Source organism: Acanthisitta chloris, unplaced genomic scaffold, assembly GCF_000695815.1.
Source record: "Acanthisitta chloris isolate BGI_N310 unplaced genomic scaffold, ASM69581v1 scaffold18854, whole genome shotgun sequence".
Classification (NCBI taxonomy): Eukaryota; Metazoa; Chordata; class Aves; order Passeriformes; family Acanthisittidae; genus Acanthisitta; species Acanthisitta chloris.
The window spans coordinates 25,343-51,173 of NW_008671236.1; the positions used below are offsets into that span (position 1 = coordinate 25,343).

Consider the following 25,831-nt stretch of genomic DNA (forward strand, 5'->3'; position numbering starts at 1 on the left):
ACAGGAGGCAGGCAGAGCCTACATGACCTGGGAGCACATCGTCTTGTACTACCTTCTCACCTAAATCTTCCTAAAAACAAAACAAAATACCTATTGTTACATGTAGGTGAGCATTCGAAACAAACTCTTCTACTTTGCTCCTCAGGAAGATAGAAACAGGCAATGATACAACAGAAGTTTCTTGTGTGTTACAGAACACACTAATTCCAGGCTAAAATTGTTTAATGAAAATTACTATCAGGAGTATGGAATGTTAATGGAAAACTATGATACTCACATTTGTCTTCGAAAACTTTCAGATTTGATAAGCTTTTCACATCAAAATTGCATTCATGGAATAGTCTGCCTTCTAAAAAGCCCAAGTCACATTTAGAATAAAAATTAACTGGAATAATATATATGCTTAAATTAACTCTGTACTCAATCGCAGGGAGTAGGAAGGCAACTAACATGCAGAATGTGCACTTGACCATAGTCAAGTTCAGGAACTATGTAGACACTTTACAATTATAGGTGATCTTAAGAGCATTTTCAGACCAAAGAGGATGCTTAAAACTTTCACCTGCATAAACAGTATGAAGAGATAAAAAGTTGTTTTCTTTTAAAAAGGACTTTGAATATTAGGACCTTTCAGGGGAAAAAAACCCCAGAGTCCAAAGTAACAGATACAGTAGTGAGAATCTGCAGATATCCAGTTTTAATTTGCACTAGTTAGTTTCAGAGAAATCTCTTTTGCTTATAACATAAAAACTTAGATTAAGTAATTGTGATGTAACTAGTTCATACACACATTCGCGTTCAAGCAGGGTAAGTAAAACTTAGCTCTGGTAAAGGATAAGTATCAAGCCAACCTAACTATACGCAATACTACAGAGACTTGAGTCTCATTTGTACTGATTTCTGAACAAGCAGAACAAAAAAAAAAAAAAACCAAAGCCCAATAATAAAAAAAAAGATAAAACAACAAGCAAAAAAACCCCAAACAAACAAAAAAACCCAGAACAAAAACACCCTTCTGCCACACCAGGACCACCTTATTGCTAAATGGGCTGGGAGTCAATAGTGTGTAAACAGATCCAAATGGCAGTGTCCCTGTTTCTACAGTGAAATCTTCACAGTAATCAACTAACTCCCAAAGGCAGACTGCAGGTGCTTCTTAGGGGTGAAAACACATACCTCAAAAAAATCAAAGATTAATTCCAAGTTATCAGGGTCCATGGTTCGTATTGTGTATTCTATCCATCGGTCTGGCTGCAAAGCATAGCCACAGTCTGGCTGAGAGTGTCGACACTTATATTCATTGTTACTTATTAAAGAGAATTCAACAGTGTTTGCCATTTTCTGAGGGACAGTAGGGGATGTTTTTTCTTGGCCCTCTTCATCATCCTCATCTTCCTCTAGGCCTTCTAGGGTCAATTTTACTCTATTCGACCAGAAACACAAAACAAATGGTTAAGTCACAGGAGTGTCTTTGAAAACTGTAAGGAACTAGAAAGAAGCTTGAGCAGCACATACAACACAAGCATTCTGCTCAACACCACCATCTACAGGACAGCACCATATGCAGTGAGCCCTCAAAAGAATTAAGTTTGCAGTCATTGTCTAAACCCTATTTTAGTCAGATTTAAGTGCTCGAGTCACTACTAAAACTTGAACTTGGGTAAACAGAAAACTGTACTAGTGGTCTGAGAAGCAGACTCCACCAAGCTAACTATTTGGGCTGCCAAAGACAGACTTCCTCCACAGATTGATACCCATAATGCCAAAAGGCTAATGAAAAGCACTGGAAACAGCAGCAATCATCAAGATCAAGACCTGAATGTTGGTGGCTACCGATAACTGCACACACACACAACTTTTTATGTCTCTGTGAACAGTGACAAGGAAGATAACTGCATTCTCTTAGACATATGTAATATAGTCTGAAGTAATTAAGTCTCTTGAGAAATGCTAAATGATCATTTAAAACTAAACTGAATGCAATTTCTGAAAAATCCTGGACTGAGAAGAATAAGCCTCTCTATAAGACTCAGACTTCTTTATTATATAGAGCAAACCTTCACACAGAATGAATGGCAGTGGTGGAAGCATACATGTGTAATCTAAATCTCTCCCTGCATCACTGAGACAGCAGATGAAAAAGGAGTATCATTTTAGTTACATGCCAATACACTGAAGTTGTATCTCAAAAAAATAATTACAACCACAGAAATCCATTACACTAAGTCCACATTCTTAATATCCTCATTAAAAAAAAGAAGTCACAACATAGGTACTCCAGAGACTTGAGAAATGACACTGCAAGAGCAAGTAACAGCCACAGAAACTACCTGGGCACATCTAACTTTTAGGACAGAGTATTTAGTGAATGCATCCAGCTTATCACGTTTGATTTCAACCAACTAATTTAGATAAGGAGATGGTTTCAGAATTGCTCTGTACCTGCTATAACATGCAAGGAAAGAATGCAAAAGGTCCAGAGAACATGACATAAGTATTAACTCTCACTCAAAGAGTGTCATATTAAATAAACTTTCTCCTCATCAGAAAAGTTGGAAATGGAGAGTGAATCAAAATTGGAAAAAAAAATAAATCAAGTATCACAGAATCACAGAATGGCTTAGATTAGAAGGGACCTTAAAAATCATCTAGTTCCAACCTGCCTGCTGTGGGCAGGGACACCTTCCACTAGACCAGGTTCCTCCAAATCCCATCCAATCTGGTCTTGAACATTTCCAAGATTTAGCATCCACAGTTTCTCTGGATAACCTGTACCAATGGCTCGCCACCTCCCGCACACTGAAGAATTGCTTCCTAATATCTAATCTAATCCTGTCCTCTTTCAGTTTAAAGCCATTCCCCCTTGTCCTGTCACTCCATGCCCTTATCCAAAGTCCTTCTTCAGCAAGGTGGGAACACCTTTAGGGTCTGCTATAAGGTCTCCCCAGAGTCTTCTCTTCTCTAGGCTGAAGACACCCAACTCTCATCCTGTCTCCCTGGCAGAGGTGCTCAAGCCCTCTGAGCATCTTTGTGGCCTCTTATGGACTCACTTTAACAGGTCCACGTCCTTTTTATGTTGAGGGTCCTAGAGCTGGACACAGTACTCCAGGTGAGGTCTTACCAGAGCAGGATAGAGGGGGAAGAATCACCTCGCTCAACCTGCTGGTCACACTGCTTTAGACACAGCACAGGATGCAGCTGACTTTCTGGACTGCTGGGTCATTATGAGCTTCTCATCCACCAACACCCCTAAGTCCTTCTCCACAGGTCTACTCTCAATCCATTCTCCACCCAGCCTGTACTTGTGCTTGGGATTGCTCCAACTCAGGCGCAGGACCTTGCACTCGGCCTTGTTGAACTTGATGTGGTTCAGACAGGCCCATCTCTTACACTCCGAGTGATCAAATGGTACATCCATCAAATTCATGTCTCTCCAGTTTAGAGACAAGGATGTTGTGCAGGACACTGTCAAATGCTTTGCAAAAGTCCAGGCACATGATGTCAGTTACTCTTCCCTCATCCACCAATGTTTTAACTGTGTCATAGAAGGCCACTGAATTTGTTAGGCATGACTTGACCTTAGCAAAGCCATGCTGGCTATCACCAATCACCACCTTATTTTCCACATGCCTTACTACAGTTTCTAGGAAGATCTGCTCCATGATCTTACCAGGCACAGAGGTGAGACTGACTTGTTTATAATTCCCCATATAACAAAATAATGTGAGTTATATTTACTATTTTCCAGTCAGTGGGAACTTTCCTGGTCTGCCAAAATCAGACCATCAAAATAATGTACAGTACAGAGTTAAGTCCCAGGTTAATTGAGCAATCTGAAAATTGATGAGAGAGCAAGTTCCAAAGCTCAGAAATTCAAGAGGGTAATATCAAACACTTCAGCAATAGTGCGGTCCTCTAAACATATGGACTGATACTCATCTCTGACAATCAATTGTATAGTTACAATAATGCCTGCTTTATGAGACACCTCTGCAGATAAAAGCATCAAACTGATTTAAGTAACAACTAAAATGATTAAAATAATGCTTTTATTTCCACCATCCATGTTGTCTGAAAAATCTGTAATGTCAGTTGAAAATTAACTACATCTATTAAACAGAGAGAGTTGTTCACTCTAGTACAGAGAAAAAGTAGTAACCAACAAAAAGACCTGGAAGCCTTCTTTCCTTTCCTTTCTCCCAACTTCTACTTCTAATCTGCTTTTTTCAAGGAAAAAAAAAAAAAGTAAGAAAAAACTCTCTGATAGTAACAACAGAAAACTACCTGAGATCACTACAGTTCCAGCCAAAAAGCAAGAAACACCAAGGCAAGTATAAAGTCCTTGTGCTTAAATACTTGGAAACTGGCCTGATAGTATACCCCTATTAGCAACCCAAAATTAATTTTAAGACTACATTAATTAAGTAAAAAAGAATTACTAGTATTGACAATTAACATGAAATAAATTGCAAACCAAGATGAGCAGGCTCTTACCTAAACCTTGATGTTTTAAATTTCTTCTTAGATATCACTACAGGTGGTTTTTCAGAATAATGCAGACGTAATCTGATTTCTGTTTGACATGTCAGCCACCCAGAATCCACAGTTTCAATACCATCTATCAAAATTTAAACAAGAAGCAGAAGACATCTTAGTAACTAATTTTAGGGAGATCTAGTCAGTTTAGTGTACAAAAATATAAATACAGTTCCTCTGACATCATCTTCCAGACAATCCTCCATATCCCTAGACTTATTAAATAGTATTTCAAGAGCAATGGTCGAGAGCATCTTTTCACCAGTCTTTCTGAACTACCCAAAACAGACACTGCAGCTGTTTTCTGGCTTTTAAGGGAATTAAATAGTAACAAAAATCATGTATAAACTGCCTGCAGGAGAGCACTAAGTATTCCAGTATTAATTTTATATATGCTGTCAAGGGCTAAATTAAGTCTCCAAAGGTAGATGTAACATTCCTTTGTCCTCAGATCTCTCAACACATGAAATAACACTGACAGGAACTCTGAAAATTAATGAGGCTCCCTGTTACTCTTGAGATATGGGTGTCAAATTACTGCATCATAATCAATGCCAGTAAAGCAGTGTAAGTCTGCAGGACAGGGTACAGCAACAGTTTTGATGGGGAAACAAAGCATGGAGGAGAATCCTCAAACTCACCATCAGGACAAGGAAAGCCTACAAGCAGTATGACCAGAAGGCACAAGCCACCCAGTATGACCAGAAGGCACAAGCCACCAAACCAGGTGCTGAGGCAGACCCCACAGTTTCGAAGAGTTCTTAGCTAAACCTATCACTTGATGATGACACGAGGAAAAATGGAAAAGCTTTAAGATAAGACGTATGCAATATGATAAAGAGTTACCACCGTACTGAGCATTACGTGAGAAGTGGATGGGTCAGAACAGCCAGAAGTGAGACACGCAAGAACATGAGGTTTGGGATTATTAAAGCGTTTTGGCAGTTGTATGTCTAGCTGAAGAGGCAGATTGTGTACATTTAGAGTAACTGATAATGTCTTTCTAGGCATAAAGAGTTTTTTCTAGGGCTAGGTATTAAGAGAAAGCTAAGTCTATTTTGGACTTCCAAAATCAGAAGCTTGCGATTTAAGGTTCACAAATTTCAACCTTGAACACCACCAGAGTAACAATGTTTCGACTAAACGTCTCATACTAACACCAGAAGGGATAACAGCCTAAGTGTGAACTCACAAACGCTGGATACAAAAGTAACTGTATAAGCAGAGAAAGCAATCACAGGCAATTCCTCTCAAAACTTATCATGACAAATATTTTTCAATTACACGACTTAATTTTGTTTAAATTAAATTCATGGTAAAGAGTAAAGGTCAGTATATCTCACTTACTACGGATTCCAAAGTATCCATCGTCAACAGTAATTTCATTTTCTAGAATTAAAAGGAAGGGAAAAGAATGAAAAAACCCTCTAATTAGCGTTCACATGTCAAAAACATTGCCAAGTTAAATTAATTCTACTTTTCCACTTCACTTCTAAAAACTGTATCTAAAATAGGTAGGAAAACTGAAACAAAGAATATGCATATTTTTGCAACCTTCTATAAAGATTTATCCCACTTTATGCTTTTTCTTAGTTTCTGCAAGAAAAACCAATCAACACACAAAACACCATGCTTTACCTAAAGTAATCTGAACTGAGAAAAGCAAGAAGGTTGCATAATTTCTGTTTGCCAGAGTATTTTGCTGATATCTACATCCTGTTAATATCCAAAATGCTTTATTTGTCAAAGTAGTACCAAAGACATTACAGTTTCTTGCAAATATACAAGAAAGTTATCCTCCTGCACCACACTTGTAGTTAAAGCTTCTAAATCAAGATAGTCACAATCAAAATTCTTATTCTGCCCACATGAGAGAAGCCAACCTACAGTGAAATATTCAAAACACTCAGTTCAAAACCCTTAGTTTTATCTTTACCCTCTCCAAAGTTTGAATAATCAAAATCTTAAGGCACTAAGTAAATTCATCAGCATTAACAGAACTGCACTTGTCTAAGCAAACCATACATTTCTTAATACATAAATCTTCACAAAATTTTGCCTCCACAGCAATTAATCCCTTTTTCTTTTTCCTATGAAGACTCATGGGCCTGACCCAAATTTCTAATAACCACAGGCAACAATTTAGGATCATAACGACCTAGTGCTAATGTACTGGGTTTGCTGCATTTTCAAGGCTGCTTATGAAGCACTGAGTATTACTTGGGGGAAAAAAATCCTAACTGTTTGGAATGAGGTTATCTAAATTTAAAGATAAAAGCTAGACCCTAGCAGAGAGTAGGCTGCTTCCCTTATCAGTTCCTGACAAATACATAGTCTTCTTACAGGAATAGAAACACAACTAATTCAACTGAAATAATAAAAAAAAAAAGCAGGGGCAGAATGCGATCATGATACTATTCATGACTAACGAACTGTTTCTTTGATACCAGCTTCATTCTAAAAGATATGTTTTCAAAGCATTTGAAGGTTTTTAATAGATGTGAACGCCTAAGTATAGAGGAAATCATATTTTTCATATGTTAGAGAAGACAGCACATAAAACTTGCCATCACATAGCAGCGTAAGAGATCTGAACTACAAGCTACATTCAAATGTTATTTCAGTCACTCAAAACTCAAACTTTTCCCCTGGTCAGAAAAGCATTAGTAGCTTGTATGCAAGTCTGCATGCCATCTTTTCTTCCACCAAAATACATTTCCACTAAACTACCAGGTAAATAAGTCCATTCATGTTTCTATTTACATGAATCCACTTACTTAAAGAAGCCTAATTAAAAAAATATATATTTGGTGTAAAATTTTAGTAACTTAATAGTACTTAAGTAAAAACATCAGTGACTTCATACCCTCCCCCTCATTTTCTCTAGAAATAACAATATGGATCCTTAGTCTCAAAGAATTAAAACTTACAGAAAATTATTATAATACTCAATTAATAAAAAGAAACCTTGCATAATCTTAAGGATGACAGCAAAGAATTTCATATCCACTTCATTTTTAAGCCACTTATGTACATATATTTTGAGAGTAAGGCCCATGTTACGCAACGAAAAAATCTATACCTCCCACAGAGTAACAAATTTAAGTATTTTAAAACTATAGTTATCCATCCCTCTAAACCAGTGTGCAGCATATTAGCAATCTTATGTATATGCCTCAAACAGATGCATTCAATGCCCATACCTAAAGGGGTAATTGATCGTGGTTGTAGATGAGTCTCCCACGTGTGAACTATGACTTCGCAGGGACCATCGATAGTCTGTAATTTAAAAGTTAAATGTCTGCAATAATTTCTTTTGTTATATCTGACTTTCTACCCATGAAGCTGTTTGGGATGACTGTGATCTAAACTTAGAGATTCAAGAAAGAAAAAGGAGAAAATAAAAAAAAAAAAAAAAGAAGAAAGAGAGGGGAACAGAGAGAGAGAATGAAAGAAAAAGAAAGAAAATAGATTGAGCTTCTTACCCTTGCCACTGCTGATGACACTATCTAATATGTCGCATATACACATGACAAAAGTTGTGATAGAATCTGACATGGTGAAGAAGTTACATGGAATTATTAAATCTTTATTGCTTACAGCTACTCCACTGGACTACTTGATAAGTTTCCTTCTGATACAAAAAAACCCCAAGTGTTTCTGAATGCATTAAAAGTGCTTGCTTTTTTTCTCATGATACTACAGCAACAGTTTATGAAAAACATCCCACATCTCTAATTCCAAACAGCACTCAGCATTTACTCATGCAGTTAACAATTGCAGGGGTGGGTTCTCCTTCAAAATTTGCCTAGCTCAAAGTCTATAAAACACAGTTATTTGAGCTGTGGTACAGAAGAGCAAATTATTTACCATCTAACTAAAACACAAATACTTGATCCAATCGGCCATCAATGAAGCCCTTGCAGTGTATTCCACTTACAGCAGAATAAATTAGATTATTTTATTAAAAATAAAAATATTACTGTCCACCAAAAGAGTATATTTGTTGACAAACTTAGCCAAGACTCAGACAGATAACCAGAACAGTAACTCAATCTCTTATTTCAAGCTTGAAATAGCTTTCCAGGTTGAAGCTTTGAGGTAAGCACCACTTACTAACAGCAAGAACATGTCTCATTCCCAGCTCAGTTACCCTAAGAAGTTTCCCTTAGGATGCCATGGTTGTTGCTATCAGATGTAAAAACCAGTCGAAGAGCTACAGTTTGTCATGTTAGGCCTAAGGAACTCTTATTTCCAAAAAGACTTGCTACTATTTCTAAGGTTATGCAAGCTTCAACGCCAGCTTGTCCCAGTACTTTGGGTTCTTGTTCAGATTTCAGAACAACAGGGACATCCAAACAAGCTTCCAACTCGGCAATGTAACTACACAGACCATAATGCTTTGTTATCATAATAGTTTGTTATATTACAGCTCAACTAATAAATTCTTTACAAGATGGGATTTCTTGACATGTATCAAACATATTTGACTACCATGCTTTTGGATGAGTTAACGGTAAATGCCAAACATTTAAAAAGTGCCCTGTAATACAGTTTGCTCTGTGAGTACCAGCTAAAACAATTTTTCTAATGAGTTCAGAGGCATTTATACTTAAGGGTAACCAACAAAACAAAATACATATGCTTAAAGTTATGTTTTAAACACAGAATGTATATAAATATAAATAAGATGATACTATTGTTTTCAGTTTACGCCTGTTATAGGGCAGTCTTAACTCCCATCTTCTTACTGCTGCCACAATCACTTATAGGATTTCTAGAAAAATAAATAATGTTATGTTCCTTTCCTCTTTCACAGTATATTCACACTTGCATGTCACAATCACAGTTTATAAAGCTGAAGCTCATGCTCGCCAGTCGGGAGGCTGCCGTTCACTGACCCACGCGCAGGCATGCGCTTGCACCTGCCATGAACACATAACAGAGCTTGGACTATCCAATGTCACACATCGACCATCTCACTGGGCAGTACACTGATTATAGTAAATGGCACTGTATGATGTGGATCCTTACTAATGTCTATCCTTACTAATTACAGACATATTTTTTAAAAAAGAAAACACAAACATCATGTTGCTTTATTTTGATTAGCTGAACATCTGATGCAATCTTAAAGCTTGTAAAGGACATTGAAAAATTTTCTTTTAAAATCAAGTCACCTTACATTATGAGAAGCTGGGGCCTCCCCAGTAGTTATTAGACACTTTTGAAAATAAGGGTTAAATGCCTATCTAGCATAATGTTCCAGAGGGTCAAAGCAGTCTGATGCATAATTTACATGAAGTGCTTGGATGCCCAGTACAATTAAAAAATGAAAGCACTTCTGTGGATGCTTAAATAGGAATTTAGGAGTTCAGTTCCAAATTTCCTGACTTAAGGCAACACAGAGTAGACACAAGGGAAAAAAAAAAAAAAGAAAAAAAAGAATCTTAAACACACTACACAAATACGTTTGTCCAACTGCATTTTACTAATTAAAACTACATTTCAAGAACAATAACCTACGTCAATAATATTGAAACCAATAAAGTAGACCAAACTGCTGATGCTGCATTTCTGACAAAAATCTCTCTGGATTTCTGTACTATGTAAGATGCAATAATTAAGCACAAAACTAAACAATTAACCAAAGCCATTCAGCCATTGTAACTAACTTGGAAGGCAACAGCACATATAAATCACCTGCCAGAAAGTCCTGAGCTAAACAGAGATTTTATAGCTCTAGTCTTGTCAATAACAGTTTAACACACAATCTGCTATCTCAGCAGAGTCATGGCATTAAGTTTTCCTTCATTATTATCAGGCTAACCATGGGTTATTACTCTAACTAAAGCCTTTCAAAGGCATTCTGATACTAAAGAAATTACTGAGACTAGGTCTGAATTTCAGCTTTATTACTACTAGTCTGGGCACCAAATGGATTTATTTATTTACATTTTAAAAAAATAAATTTAACTCTCACTTGAAACCTCTATAATGAAGCGGCATTCTCACAAGTGTGAAAAATGTCCCCCAAATCCTGCTACATGTGCAGATAGCTTAGTTGTTTCACACCTGCCTTGAAAGAAATAATCCTAAACCTGCACGTTTATTTCCCGGCTGGAAAAACAAATACAGAACATAGCTTAACAGAATAAGATATCTTCCTTACTAATATTTTCAAACACGCATCATGCAAACAATGCATGTAAAATTATGTTCCCAAAATCTACAATGTACAGACCACCAATTCCAAACAGGGGCATTTTGGTGTGCCTCTCACACACACACCCATACGTGCCACCACCACATCAAACAGAGGGTGTGTGTACAACAAAACACGGGAAGACTCTCACAGTACCCTAACCGGTGCCAAACTATGTTTAAGAAGAGAACAAACCTCAAGCAAAATAGCTTAAGTAATTCCCTTATTTTATCAAGTGGATGTATTTATTTTTCTTTTAAAATGCTCAGGATAATTCTCATCAGCAAAATGTTTACAACATAGTAAAATTTGTTGATAGGCAGGAGGCAAGAACTGGCACCAAGTTTATAGTAAAATGTTCATTATATATATTTATTATTTTTACTCATTCAAAAATTCTATGAATTTCAATATATTACATGGGTTTTTTTAAAAAATTGCTCTATTTACATAACCACAATTATGTTAACACCAACATGCTTCCATAAAAACAAACCAAATTTCCCATTATATCATACTATCCCTCAAGTAAAAAAAAAAACAGAAATCAAATGATGACCTTTCTTAGTGGTAAGAAAATACTTTTCTATTTGTTTTTAATGCAATGTCCATTATTCTACCTATTTCCACATCTCGTCTATAATAATATTATGGATAATAGGATAACTATCATTTCTCTGTGTAAACATGTATCCCCCCATCTTTGCCACCATGTACAACTGAAGCATCTTCATAGATGCAGTTGATATAGAAGGGAACACTAACTTCAGCTGGATTTACTCAATTAAGTGATATTAAATTCATATACTCAGACTTTAACACATACTTACAACTACACACGTTATCTGTTATCCTGCTACAGACAATGACACACAAAATTGCACTGATATAAAAAGTTAAGTGTCTGAGAGATCATGTATCACAAGCCTGTCAAATTTAGGAGATTAATCACATGCAATGCCTATTGAAAAAATTACTGAAATAAAAATATTCAGAATAATTTAACTTATAAGTATCTTTTTCTTATCAGAATTGTTAAAGTTCTCCATATACTGCCTCACTTGCACCATACTGTGCATGACAGTCCTGTGAAAATGAAGGGATCTTACTCTTTAATTGTTAAAAATATTTACAAAAGGAGGAAGAAAATATTGTAGCTGGAATTCTTTCCTGCAGAAGACTTTATGTTAACAGAAATAAAGTCCCATGCACTCAACAGATACAAACTAGATACCACAAAGTGGTTAACCATGTACCCCACCAATTCACATCCTTTGTTTTGTAGGTGGCTTTCTTTTTTCCTCCTTTTTATATACAGTAGCTCTTTATGCTGATATTCCAGAAAATTTATACTTACCTTGGTAGACTCTGCATCACACGGTACATAAAGTGTGCACCTACTTAAAGAAACACACTCACCAATACAGATTGTAAGCTTTTTCAAATGGTAAAACAGAAATTGTATTGTCTACGAGCACATTTTCTGCCAATCTGTTCTCACTAACTCTGCTTTTTCTAGTGTGCTATTGCTTACATTTTAAACTTATGGGCACTTGCAAATAAAAGAAAAATTTTTAAAAAACTATAAAAAAAATAAGTGTCCCATTAGAGCTCCGGAAAGGCTGTAAGAACTAATCTACTTTTGGCCTCAGCTTGACCTCAGGAAAACAAATCTGCTATTGACCTTCCCTTCTTTTGCCTGAGAGTACCAATGTAAATATCACTTTCAGCATATTTCACATGCTGTAATAAACAAAACAAAACTGTGTTTCATTTCAAATTAGTATCCTTCACTGGAAGGATATCTCTGTCAAGTACTTTTTTGGGTGGAAAGAAAAGGCCAGTCCAGCTGACAAAAACATATGTACTCTTGACAGCAATTTGAAATTGTTAAAAGATATAGATGAGATGATTCCGTAACTCCTTTGCACATTTAGCTACAGCCTCCATAATCCCAATTTAAATTAAGAACTAAAGCCCAGGGTGAACAGCTACAGAATATTAATAGAAAAGAAAGACAGCAAAGGTAGTTTTGAATTTCTTATCATTATTACTTCTTATCAAGAAAAACAGTTACAGAGTAACTGCTTATTTCCCAACTTAGTCCAGCTTTTTTCTGGATCCAATCTCAACCCGTCTGAAGAATGTCCCCCTACCCCAGTGTGATTTTTACAGGCTAGTGTCACATACATTCAACTCTCCTTCACATACGTTCAATAAACATGCAACTTTGACATGAGTATCTGTAAAAACACATCTATATCCGTCTCTTGGAGGTTTTCTCCCCCCAAAGTCCCCCCTATATACAAACATATAGAAAACACTAGGATGCTCCATTTCTTGTTTCACCTTTTCACTCTGAAAGGTTAACGTATGCTAATCATGCAGCCCCAGGGCTAGTTAAGGCTTTGCATGCTTCACAAAAAGATCTGCAGCGATTTTAAAAATTGTAGTAGATGAGGCAAATTTACATACACCTCCTACACAAACCATTTTTCTCCTCCTGTGCTAGAGATCTGAAGTCCATATTCAATTCTAACTATGAGAACTTCACCATATCATTTGAGCTTTATTATGATGTCAGTTATTTAACACTGAAATTTTTAAAACACTAGCACTGGTAAAAGAGAGAAGATAAATTAACAGAACTAACTGAAGTTAACAGCATATGTTCATATATTTCCAGAATTGAACTGCTTGTACTTCCAAAAGTGTTTTGATGTTTCATACATTCCGATTTAAGATTTATTTCTAAAAAACTCCTGTTTAACTCAGGAAATCTTTTAATTCAAATAAAGGAATTTTTACTAGGGATGAGTAAACTTAACACAGAAAGGGCTGTACATACCTTAGGTTCTAGGAAGTAGCCTTTAAAATACCGATAACAAACAGGAACTCCTCTTGGAAGCTCTACAGCAGCTTTCCATAATTCCCTGTAGAGAAAACCACCGCGAACAAATAAACAAAAAAAACAAAAAAAACCCAAAAGTTTCAAAATACAGTCTAACAGCCACCTCAGACATAGATCTAAGTGATATTCTAATAAATAAATAAATAAATAAATCAGTGTAATGTTGCAAGAAAAGTTTTGCAAAGGTAACTTAGCCAACCATGCACAAAACACAATAAATACTTGACTCGAAACTGCACTCTTTAACCTACAGATCTGAAATGCTCTAGCAGATTAAGAATTCTCATCCTCATTTAACAGATGGGGCAAACACGATGAAATAATTCAGAGACTCGTCCAAGATCACATAGCAAGTCACTGACAGAATTATAAATACATATTGCAAACTATTTTCCTGCAGCATACAAACTGCAACAAGCCAGCGGCATTTTAAGAAAGTACTGAATTCCTCTGCCGCATTCTTCATGTACTTGCATGCTTATAAACACATCCCCCATCTTAAGAGTTTTGAAGCAACTCTCATTTTAAATAATCTTCTCCCATCACTTTATAGCCATAATAATAACTTGTTTATAGTGTTTGCTTTCTTTTTAACCTATACATTTCCAATAACTTGCTGCATAGTTACAGGAGTAAGAATTATCCTATATCAGTTTCTTATACAAAATACCTACAACTAAACTACTGAAATGCCAGCCATAAAAGTAGAAGCATTATCTGTAACTAGAAAAGCATAGCCAACTTAAATGTTTCCTTGCACAGATTCCTAAGCATTCAAAATGCTCAAGGGCAACACAAGAAATTCTGGAGTTTTACTAATAGTACCTGTAGCTCAACAGTTTACAAACATAAAGTCAGAATAAATTTGTTGCACCAGAACTCCATCTACTTCAAATGGAACAAATGGAAAAAAAATTAAAAAAAAAAAAATCAAAGAAAACAACTTACTGATCATCAGTTTGGAGGACCACTGCAACTTGTGGATTCCAATTTCCCAAAGTGCTGCAGCTCCCACATATTGCAAAAACCTCTCCTAAAAAAAACAAACCAGAAAAAAACCCACATTACTCCAGTCCATAAGGCATTATTAAGTCTACATGTTAAAACCTTCAAATATTTTAAACATATACACCAGAATCACCCACCTAAAAATTCCTCTTTTCAGTTTAGAAAGGAATTTTTCCCTACCCAAAACTACAATAGCACTTTCTTCACCATCGTAAGCGTCTCACTGAGAAAGAGACTACGACAACCCCAGCCCTTAAAAGGGTTGGCTTCCAAATTGTTATGAAGTAATAACACTGTTAAAAAAATCTCTGGAAACGCAGCACGTCAATTTCCACTGTAAAACGTTTAATGTCAAGATAATGCATTTTCTTCCTAGATACTGTGTTTTTTAATATATGTACACATACACACACAGTACTAAGTAACACATGTCTAAAAACATAAAAATATATGTACACATACACACACAGTACTAAGTAACACATGTCTAAAAACACATGTTGGTGCTTTCACACCAACAATCTTGAAAGCACAAACAGGAGGTTGCTAGCTTTATTCCCAAGGCAACACATCCAATTAATCTGATTCCTACTGATGCAGAGAGAAAACCTGGAAAAGAACTACTCACAGACTTGTATCCCTGAGTAGCAGGTATTTGTTTATTCAGCGCTAGGCACAAGGGGGATTGCTCCACCAAACTTGTGTAACCAGGGACAAAAACTACATGGGTTTTATACAATAAATGCTCATACATATTAATTACTTCCAGGGACGGGTGGTCATTATTATTACAATTAGTTCTCAGAAATCACTGTCACCATCCCCTCCCTCAGCACTTAATGGCTCTTTAGGGCAGGGCCTACTTGTCTTGATTTATCTCTTCCCTTGGTTCACTCAGTCGGCACTTACTGGCCCTTTAGTTCTTCTGCTTATCACGACAAGAAATAAAATTAATTTTGCTGCTATGCCTTCAGTTTTTATTGCACATAAAAACATAAAACTGTTACACAATAAAACCCACATAAAACTCTCACACTGTCTACCTTAATACATACACATATACAGAAAGAATCCAAAAGATTACAATGGTTCACTCAGTCGGCACTTACTGGCCCTTTAGTTCTTCTGCTTATCACGACAAGAAATAAAATTAATTTTGCTGCTATGCCTTCAGTTTTTATTGCACATAAAAACATAAAACTGTTACACAATAAAACCCACATAAAACTCTCACACTGTCTACCTTAATACATACACATATACAGAAAGAATCCAAAAGATTACAATAGTATATTTGATTCTGGGATATCCCAGAGTTAAAGTTAACATTGCAACTTACCCTTGCTTTTAATATAAAACTTAGATGTATCTGACTGTAAGAACAATAACAATGCTAAATACAAATGGAAAGGACAAATTAGTACTTAAGCTTTTATAGGGTTTAAACAATACTTTTAGACAGAAGAAATAAAATCTGTTGCAGAAGGTAAAAATATGAAGTTTTAAAGCATATTTAGACACAACAAAAGAATGATACCAGCATCCATTATGGGTATTTCCTGTTCTCAAAGGGGCAAACCACTAGCAAGTGTTAGAGCCATAATAATCCTAAAATACAAAGTAGACAAGCTATGCGCAACCCATGTATACTACCTTTTATTAAGCCAGATACCATAGCTGAAACTTGAAAGCGTGAAATCACAGTTTCAAGGAAGTCCTTATGCCTCTAAAATTGTGTCCATTTTTTCCAGTTATACTAATAAGAGACACCACTAGAACTGTTCATGTAAGAAACCTCTGCAGACCCAAGGGTTGGAAAAAAATCGGCAAAAGCCAGAAATTAAGTAAGATAATTTGTTCCTAAAAGCAGTTTACTGAAATAATTTTAGACAACATCTTGAACTCCAATCCTTTTTTAAAAGAAAAACATCTTTTGTTGCAATTCCTTGAAGAAAAAAAAAGTAAGTCCAAGCTTTCTGATGCTCACTGTAAGACAAAGACTGCATTATGAGTACACTTACTTAGGCAATTCACGGCACACAACTGCCTATGTCAGGTGCTTTCCCTTTTCCACTCTGTGCTGAAGCACATGCTGGTTTGTTTTTGCAGGGAAGAGATAAAGGGGGGAGGGAAGACCATCTGAATACCACCCATGAAATTTCTGACAGGAGATATTAAAAAGAAGCTATTTTGATACCCGTTTAAAACAGCAGTACTTAATATATCATAGTGTACACAGAAGCCAACCTTTGAAGGGTCATCTAAACTATATTCCTCTTAACAGGAGCTAGCTACAATAGTTTTCTGCCTTCTCTTTTAAACAAACATGCATGAACATTCAGTTACTACGTCTCACTCAGTAAGGTTCAACACAAAAAACACAACATTTGAGTATGATGCACAGTCACTCCTCAACTCCCTTCAACAATTACACTGAGGCTAAACCAGAATTTGTAAAACACTGCTTCAATTATCCTGAGAAAGGCACATATGAAATGTATAATAAATTGCCTTTTCATAGGCAATTCTAAACACAGTGGGGTTTCGTTCAGCTTTGTGTTTTATGCTCAGGGGTCCTCAACTTCTCTCCCTTTGTCACTGAATCCCAAGGCTGCTACTGGCAGAGCTCCTTCAAGCTACAGCAAAGGAAGCTACTCCAAGTCCTCTGCCCAGTCTCAAAGCTTACAACAGCCTCACCGACATTGCATTTGTCAGCTTGGGTCAGCTGCTTTGGGGCAGAATTTCTGTGCTGAGAGCTGGAAGCTCCCTTATTCATTTCATAACAGCTAATCTTTAGCCACCAAGCAGCCACTTGGTACGGGACTGTGTCCCAACCAGTGACCTTATTCCACCAAGATGAGGCAAAAATGAAGCATTCCATGTCACAAATATGTAAAACCCTGAATCAATGTGTTGGGCAACATCACAATGTTGACTCCAGAAGTGGCGTGGTTAGACGGAGTAAGTCAGAGCATCATTTCTGTGCTGATGATGCCCTTTTATCCTGCCAGTTAGCCCTGGAATCACAGGCCTTAACATCAACAGGAAGGAACAGTGATAAGAACACAGGGAGCATGTTAGTGCTCAAGGTGAGGATTTTTATCTCACCAACTAACTACCCACCATGGTGAACTAACAAAATCAGTACATGACATTTCTAAATAAACTGGAAATTCTGCTGTTTGTAGAACTGCTGACAGCTCTGAAAACCTACCTTTCTTTCACAAGACTGCATATTGCCATTGCTGCATCTCAAAGCTCTTCTCCCAGGTCAATATTGTCATAAGCAGAAGCAACCTCTTTATGCTATACATATGGTAATTATTTTCAGGTAATTCTTTATCAACAGCCCCTGAGGCAGGATCTAGTTCTCACTAATTCTACTTTTTGTTGCAGGTATTATTAGCATAGGAAAAAGTTACACATCCAAAGTCAACTTTGCTAGGGACAGCGCCACAACAACTGTGGAAGCAACACTGGAAACAGGACAAAGAGCATGGCTTGCAATTGCCGAGCTACACCAGTGCTTTACAGTCTCATTTGATCTAAGGTCAATTTATTCTTTGAAGTTATCCTTGGTTACAATGTAGGGGGTAACCCATGGTATATATTGTATTAATCTCTCCACAAGCTGTTAAAGCAGGTGATGGCAGTGATCATTATCTCCTATTCATCCCTGATGGCTCCCTCAGGGGGCTGTCTCTGTTTAATGTGTTGTCAAGGACCCATGCATGCATAGAATTACATTGTCCCATTGTGAGATACTTCACCCCAAGGGGGGGAGCCAAGCATTCCCACCCACATAAGGGTATAAGATGGGGTTTGGACCAGCACAGATTCCCTTTGCCTGCTGGACTCACAGAGGACAAGAGCTGCCACTGGACCTTCGGGAGAGGACCGGATCTGTGGGATCACTGCTCCAACAGACCCATCACTCCAGGAGGACTGCAGCCACCATTTAACCGGATAACTGATGCCAAGAAAAGCCTGGAAAAGAACTACTCACAGACTTGTATCTCTGAGTAGCAGGTATTTGTTTATTCAGCGCTGGGCACAAGGGGGATCGTTCCACCAAACGTGCAACCAGGGACAAAAACTTCAGTTTATATACATTAAATGCTCATACATAGTCATTATTTCCAGGAATGGGTGGTTATCATTATAATTAGTTCTTGCAAATCATTATCATATACTCCTCCTCCCTCTTGGCATCAGTCCCATGGTCCTGGTGGTCGTTCAGTTGTCGTTCAGATGAAGCACCTCCTCTTCCTCAGTACCCTTTGGACACCCTTATTGTGCAATCGTTTACCCCTTTGTTCGGTTTTGCATGCCTTGCTGACCTTGCTTCTATCTTGAACATTTTGTTTCTTCATTCCACACCTTATACGGTCTTAATTTTCCTCCTACTGCCAATGTTTTGAGCCTAGGTAGTTCTACTGCCTTATAGATAAGGTGCACCTTTTTGCCAAACAAGCCAAAACAACACCATTAGTGAAGCTTCTTGTCTGTACTGTGTAATCTTTGCTATTTTGCTAATTAAGCTGAAACAGTGCTATTAGTAAAGTTATCCTTTATATTTTCAGCCTTAACCGTTCAATTCCTGCTTTCAGTCTGCTTCTCGGTATCGCTACTACTAATACCCTGACTGACAGGGTGTCAAGTGGTTTTCTGACTGTCAGCGGTTTCTTTTTGTACTGTTGCATTTGTTGTTTTGTTTTTCCTATTAAATTGTATTTCTGACTTGGAGTCTCTCACTGGTTTGCTTTCAAACCAGAACAGAAGTTTTCTCCAGAACGGTATAAAAACACTACTCCTTACTAAAGGCTTTATATCTACATTGTGCGTCAGTTTTCAGCTCCCAAATGCCCACATGGGAGAAACACAGGAGAGGTCTACACAGGGCAGCTGTCAAAACTTGTAAAATGTTTTTATAATTTTCTTCCCTGCCAACTGCAACAGACACTTAACGCCATCTGGTATTTCCCTGTAACAGGAATTTTGCCAGTCTGTACATGCTCCCGTATTCATCTGCTTCTGTGAGGAAAACATCAATTACTTTTTGGTGAACTTGTGTGCTGGTTTTCATTGGGGTAGACTTAATTTTCTTCACAGTAGCCAGTACAGGCTATGTTTTGAATTTGTTCTAGAAACGGTGTTGCCAACAGAGGGATTTTTTAGCTATTGCTGAGCAGTGCAATGCATCAAGGCCTTTTCCATTTCTCGCCCCACCACACCAGCGAGGAGGCTGGGGGTACACAAGAAGCTGGGAAGGAACACAGCCAGGACAGCTGACTCCACTTGACTAAAGGGATATTCCAGACCACGGAACATGGCAACATCATGTTCCGCAATAAAACCTGGGGGAAGGAGGAAGAAAGGGGGGACACATTTGGAGTTATGGCATTTGTCTTCCCAAGTAACTGTTATACATGGTGAAGCCTTGGTTTCCTGGGGATGGCTGGAACCATGGGAAGTAGCAAGTGAATTCATTGTTTTGCTTTGCTTGCATGGCATGGCTTTTGCTTTACTTATTAAACAGTCTTTATCTCAGACCCACGAGCTTTCTCACTTTTAATCTTCTGATTCTCACTCTGATCCCACTGGGATCAGTAAGGAAGCAGCTGTGTGGGCTTAGTTACCAGCTGTAGTTAAACCACAACACCTTCCTTCAAAGTTCCTAAAGATGAAGGTCAACATAGTAAGCACAGTTTATCAGCACTAAATCTTTGTGTTATACATCTTATACCTTGTGCTCCTCATTTTGATTATAGAAGTTCTTTTACACATTTTTGCATAGACAGCATACTGAATTAAGCTGCATATTCTTTCTGTCCTTAACTCCTAGTAGAGGTCTCAGCTTGTAAGAACTTTCAACAGGAACGCAGGGAGAATAAAAACAGAACAAACATGTCAATGCAGGTCTAACTATCATGGTTCAGCATACAAATGCTCACTTCCACATAAGAAGAACATACTAGTGTCAGTCTGGTTCTCCACAACTAGAAACAGAAGATTTAAAAACAATCATAACTAATTCAGCATGACAATGTCTAGCACATTATGAAACTCTTGTTTGGAGATAGAGGTGAAAATTATTTCTCAGCTCATTTTCAAATTCCTATGTGAAATTTTTAATTAATATATTTTACAATTACTTATCATTTTGATATTCAAACTAACATGTTCTTTTACCTTGGAGGAAAACAGACAAAACAGCCTTTGAATACTCTTCTATTCAGTTCTCTTCTAGGTAAACCATAGAAAAAAGGAGAAAGCATGGTTTGGGTACCTGGTACTGATGGTCCTCTTACTTCAAAAGTGACATGAGAAGAGGTCATATCTGCAGAACTTTTGTCTTAGGATAGCTGAAATCTCCTATAGTGGAAGGAAAAAGATACTAGATTTCAGGAACAATCACTGTATCTATTGCTGACCTAAGTAAGAGGAAACACAAATCCCACCACTTACAGGTAAGCAAGCCACTTGTGACATTACTGTATGAGTGAGCAATAAAAATAAAAATCTCTTTAAAACCAGCAGTAGACCCAGAAAACAGCATTCAGCTACAGAAGACACTGTTTCAACATTGGCAGAAGAAAAAAAGACTACTAAATCAAATACTATATGCAAGTATCAATATCATACAGCATTCATTAGTGACCAGCAGAGACTTTTCAAAACTCTCTTTTTGACTAATTTTGCTCCCAAATAGGCCATTGGAAGTTGTAAGGCATTTAAGATTGACCTTTGGCAAATAGTAACTTCTGTCTCATATATGCTATTCTGCAGCATACTCCTCAAAATACAGGCAAGTTACCATTGAGAAGCACTACCACCTTGAAAGAACAGGAGAACAACCCATAACAGGTGACAGCTCTCTGCTTGTTCATCACCATGGACTCTGCTTCCCTACTTTCAGCCTTTCACATAAAGCACCAGCAACTAGAAGCACCAAGCAGTCTTCAAAACAGCACAGCAGAAAGAGACTGCCTATAGCCTCTAGCCAGGACAGTAATTGTGAGGACTGACCCTCCTTCAGTTTTCTCCTCCAATACACAACAACTTGATGAAAAGAAAACTGTCAGAATCCCTCTCACAATACAACAGGAACAGTATTGATGTAATATATGCTTTTATATTATTTACAAAAGTAGCAGTCATAACAAGGTCCAAGTACACACGTTGCTAGACTGTCATCACCCAAGTATACTCATTTGGACATGGACTGCAAAATAATTATGCTAATTTTATGCAGAATTAACTTTGCAATGGTCTCAACTAATCTGTTTCTTTACATCACTATGGGGAGCTTTTTGTTTTTAAACCAAGCAAGTAGCATGTTTTTATTGCTATTTCTGAACAGGACAAAAAGCACTTTATTTCAGTACAATGTTGGTCAGCAATCCTTTAGTAACAGCTTTAATAATAATGTCAAGAAGAACTAACGACACTAGAGAAAAGCATGCCTTTCATTAGCTCTACTACAAGCTCTTGTCTTCAAGGGGCACAGGACAGTTTAACATGTGCTTTGAAAGCAAGAAAAGATAAAGTTAGATACCAAGTAGGGGGGGAAAAAAAGCTCATAATCCATCCTCATGAGCAATTAGAAAGTTACTGTACATATTTAAACTTCAGACCTTAACTGTTTCTTCAAGATCTTCCCCTCCTCCTCTCAATCTATTCCTATTCTAACTATGCCCACCTTTCCATTCCTTTTTCTTCTCCTGTATTTCCCTCTCCATGATAAGGAAGATGACTTTTCAGTGGTAAAATGAGAGCAAGAAAATAGTAGTTATATAGATGCTTCTGGTCACATATTCCCATTCTACGTGTAGTATTTTATAAGTAACATTCCTGTTAATTACAAAATCCAGGCTACTGAAGGTAGAAATAAGCACACTTGATAAACATGATAAACAGGAAATCCATAAAGGGCATACACTTTATAAAGATTGTCCCAGACGTGTCATTAGGTGGTCTGTATGTCAGGTGATACATTCTAGCACTTACCTTTAGCAGCTCGTTTAGACAGAGAAGCGCACCATGTTTCAGCTGTAAAACTAGATTGGACTCATGAAACAGGTCCAGTATGACAAAAATCTCAGCTTAATGCAGAGAATATAAATTACTAGTGTGCATTTATGATGATATTGAATAGTATGGACCTTGGCTGTGTTCACCAATGGTCCTTGCTTGGGATACAACCTTTATTTGAAAAGGCAGAGGAGCCAAAGGGGAGATGAAATAGGCAAAAATGCCTTGCAAAAGACTACAAAGAAGTAGGTGAAAGCTGAAGCCTTCCCTAAAGCAACAACATGCTTTTGCCTTGAAAAAATGCTGTTTCTAAAGCTGATGCAACTTGACTCAAAATTAAACTTAATGAAAATCAGCATGTCTTTTCTAACTGCAAATTAACCCATCCATTCCCAGAGAAAAATCTAAAATCCTCTTATGTCTACAAAGCTTTTTAGCCAATCTTGTAAAAATTCTGTGTATCTACTTGCAAGACAGTTGTGGACTTTTCTAGACTGCCTAGCAAAATAATATTACTTTTCTGTATAGCAGCAGTCTATTGTAATTCACTACTAATAAGACTACTATTGACTACTATGTGAGACTACTATCAATGAGATTTGGATAAACCGACTTCATAAAATTGTCAAAATTCTACACAAAAGGCTTTTTTTTTTTAAAGACCTATTCAACTGACCCAAGGGATGTATACCAGGAGAATAAAAATTCCACATCACCAAGCATGGGCATGATTTTTGTAGCAGAACTGCAGCTACAATATTGCACTTACATTCAAATTTAGGGTCCAAGTACTACTTGGCATCTTGAAGAAGCATCTATTCTAGCAAAGCACTGTATGTAAACACATAGCAAGTTAAAACCAGCTCCGTTTTCTTTTAAGGAATTAAGCCTATGTTCTACATTACCATGCACTCATAAAGCATTCTGTACTTTCAAGACATGATAAGAAAATATTTTACTTGGGGGGGGGGGAAGTGTAAGTTTAGCTGTCTAGTTACTGATGAAGTTCCAGAGAAGAGGGTGTAATTTAATTCCCAAAAGGGAATGGCAAGAAACCTTAGACAATAAAATCCTCCAACCTGTAATTGTCAGGCAGCTTTTAAACCCGATGTTCCTTCAGCACTGCCTAACCAAAGAAGGTGACAAAGAATAACAAAATCCTTTCTGCTCCCCACACCTATAAAGACAGGTTTGTTTAGGAGAATATAAAGAATCCTCAGCTCAGAAGTGTCATAACTGTCTGCTTAGGGGAACTGAAAATTGTTAGAACAAGTCACATCAAAAATGATAAACACTTCCTAATCAGCAAATACTAACAAAGTCAATTGAGCAGATTTACAAACCAGAAGTCCTTGTGCTGCAATCATTTTTAAACAATCTTCAGGCCCTAAAGTAATAAAGCTGAATTCACATCTGCTGCAGCTACACGCATCCAAAGGCTAACCTGGGCACAAGCAATTGCCCCTCATCCTATGCCCTACTTCTCCCTTTGGTCAGCTTTCATGGACTGCAACTACATGCAAGCAAATAAAGGGACACCTGAATCTCAGTTATTTCCTCATGGAAAAGACATATCACCCAGGCATATACTCATCAGCACTTCACTAAAAAAAAGAATTGTTTCTCTACCTAAAGATCCCTGCTTTTACAACAGAAACATGTTATTTCCCCCAAGCACATCACAGTTCCAGTCTCTCTCACACTCTCCTCCTTTTGCAAAGCAAACCCTTCCCTTTCACAATCTCTGAAGCTTTCCCCAAGGATATGGCGATTGCATAGCAGCATCACCCTGAGGCCTGGGGATAGACTGACCTGCCTTCAAAAGCTTGACTCAGGTAAGGGCCATCAAACCTCACTGTATAAAGCTGGCAGTCTGCAAAGCTTCTAGATCTCTGCAAGACTTCCAGAGCAGCAGGCAAGATCAACAGCCTAGTAGGTTGGATCACATGGAATACTGGTTCCCCTGCCACAACACAAAGCCCTCCTCATTGTCTTAGGAAGAAAAGCAACTGGCAATCTTGCAGTTTCAGAAATCTACTTACTTGCCTTCATACACTCAAAAGAAAAGCAACAAAGATTTTCAGCACAGAATCCTGTAGGCTAAGTAGACTAGAAAAAAAATATACTCTTCGTTCTAATATTGCCTGTAATGTTTTCCTTTCCCCTCTCACAGGCTCTTGAAGGGAGTACAGGAGAGACAGGAGTTAATGTACTTCCCTAAATAATGTGGAACCCCAGCTCTCCCCTCCCTGATTCTATAAGGGAACCTTAGAAGATGCAGGCAAACAGCCATGAACCCCTAAAGGTGCTTGGAAGAAGAGAAAAGATGACACAACACAATCAGCTATTAAAGTATCACAAAGTATCACAGATTTCCTCTAAAATGAGGTAGTAAAGGTCATCATGGATGGAGAAGAGCAAGGTATTTTTTGGTTGTAATCAAAATACACAAGAATGTGGACTTAATTTATTAATACAAAGCTTGAAGTTCATTTGTACCTTCTTGTTTACAGGTCTGGGGATATATGAAAACCCTTCATCTTCAGCAGATTACTCTGCCCCTCCTCTTCATACCCTTAACCTTTCAAATATATTTTAAGAGGTATTGGCTGCTTGCTCATATCTTATATACAGGTTTTCAGACTTAGCTAATACACACCAAATAGTCTGGGACAATCTGGGAATATAATAGCCTAGTTTACAACCTCTGAACAAATTCTCAAAATTCCTAGTAGTCATGAAGCCAGATTACATGCTCTCTCTCAATACAAGTTATAGTTTTAATAGCAATTCTAACAGGTTCATGAGGCTCTGATTCTAGCGCTCTAAGGGCTGTATTTGAGACAGGCTGGAAGTACAATGGGATCTTTTTTTTACTGTAGATACTTACAAGCTTGAAGGCCTTGAACTTTATTTTTGTAGGATGGACCAAGTGCTTTCAAAATTAGACAGAGAATACTTCAGGCAACTACCTTGACAGATCTGAGTGAAAAGCTGACTTTATCAACTCTAAGTTGACTGTAATGGCTTCAGAATGGTTGTTTACACTTAGTAGAAGTAAAATTGACATCTAATGGGGGAAGAGAGGAGACACACACAAAGCCCCAGGAAATCCTGCACTAGCTTTCTAAACGGGG

The 25,831-nt window shown here is 37.4% G+C and overlaps 1 protein-coding gene across 1 annotated transcript in view; it reads right to left on the reverse strand.

The window, feature by feature from the left end:
• Nucleotides 1-20,998, reverse strand: part of GPCPD1 (glycerophosphocholine phosphodiesterase GDE1 homolog (S. cerevisiae)) — a 38,051-nt gene extending 17,053 nt beyond the window's left edge. Inside the window, 9 exon segments of the mRNA XM_009074028.1 lie at nucleotide 1; nucleotides 4-70; nucleotides 1,177-1,423; nucleotides 4,495-4,618; nucleotides 5,884-5,925; nucleotides 7,740-7,815; nucleotides 13,590-13,674; nucleotides 14,601-14,685; nucleotides 20,950-20,998. The exon segment at nucleotide 1 is cut by the window's left edge and continues 83 nt beyond it. Coding sequence (XP_009072276.1) covers nucleotide 1; nucleotides 4-70; nucleotides 1,177-1,423; nucleotides 4,495-4,618; nucleotides 5,884-5,925; nucleotides 7,740-7,815; nucleotides 13,590-13,674; nucleotides 14,601-14,685; nucleotides 20,950-20,998 — 776 coding nt within the window.
• Nucleotides 20,999-25,831: the final 4,833 nt, after the last annotated feature.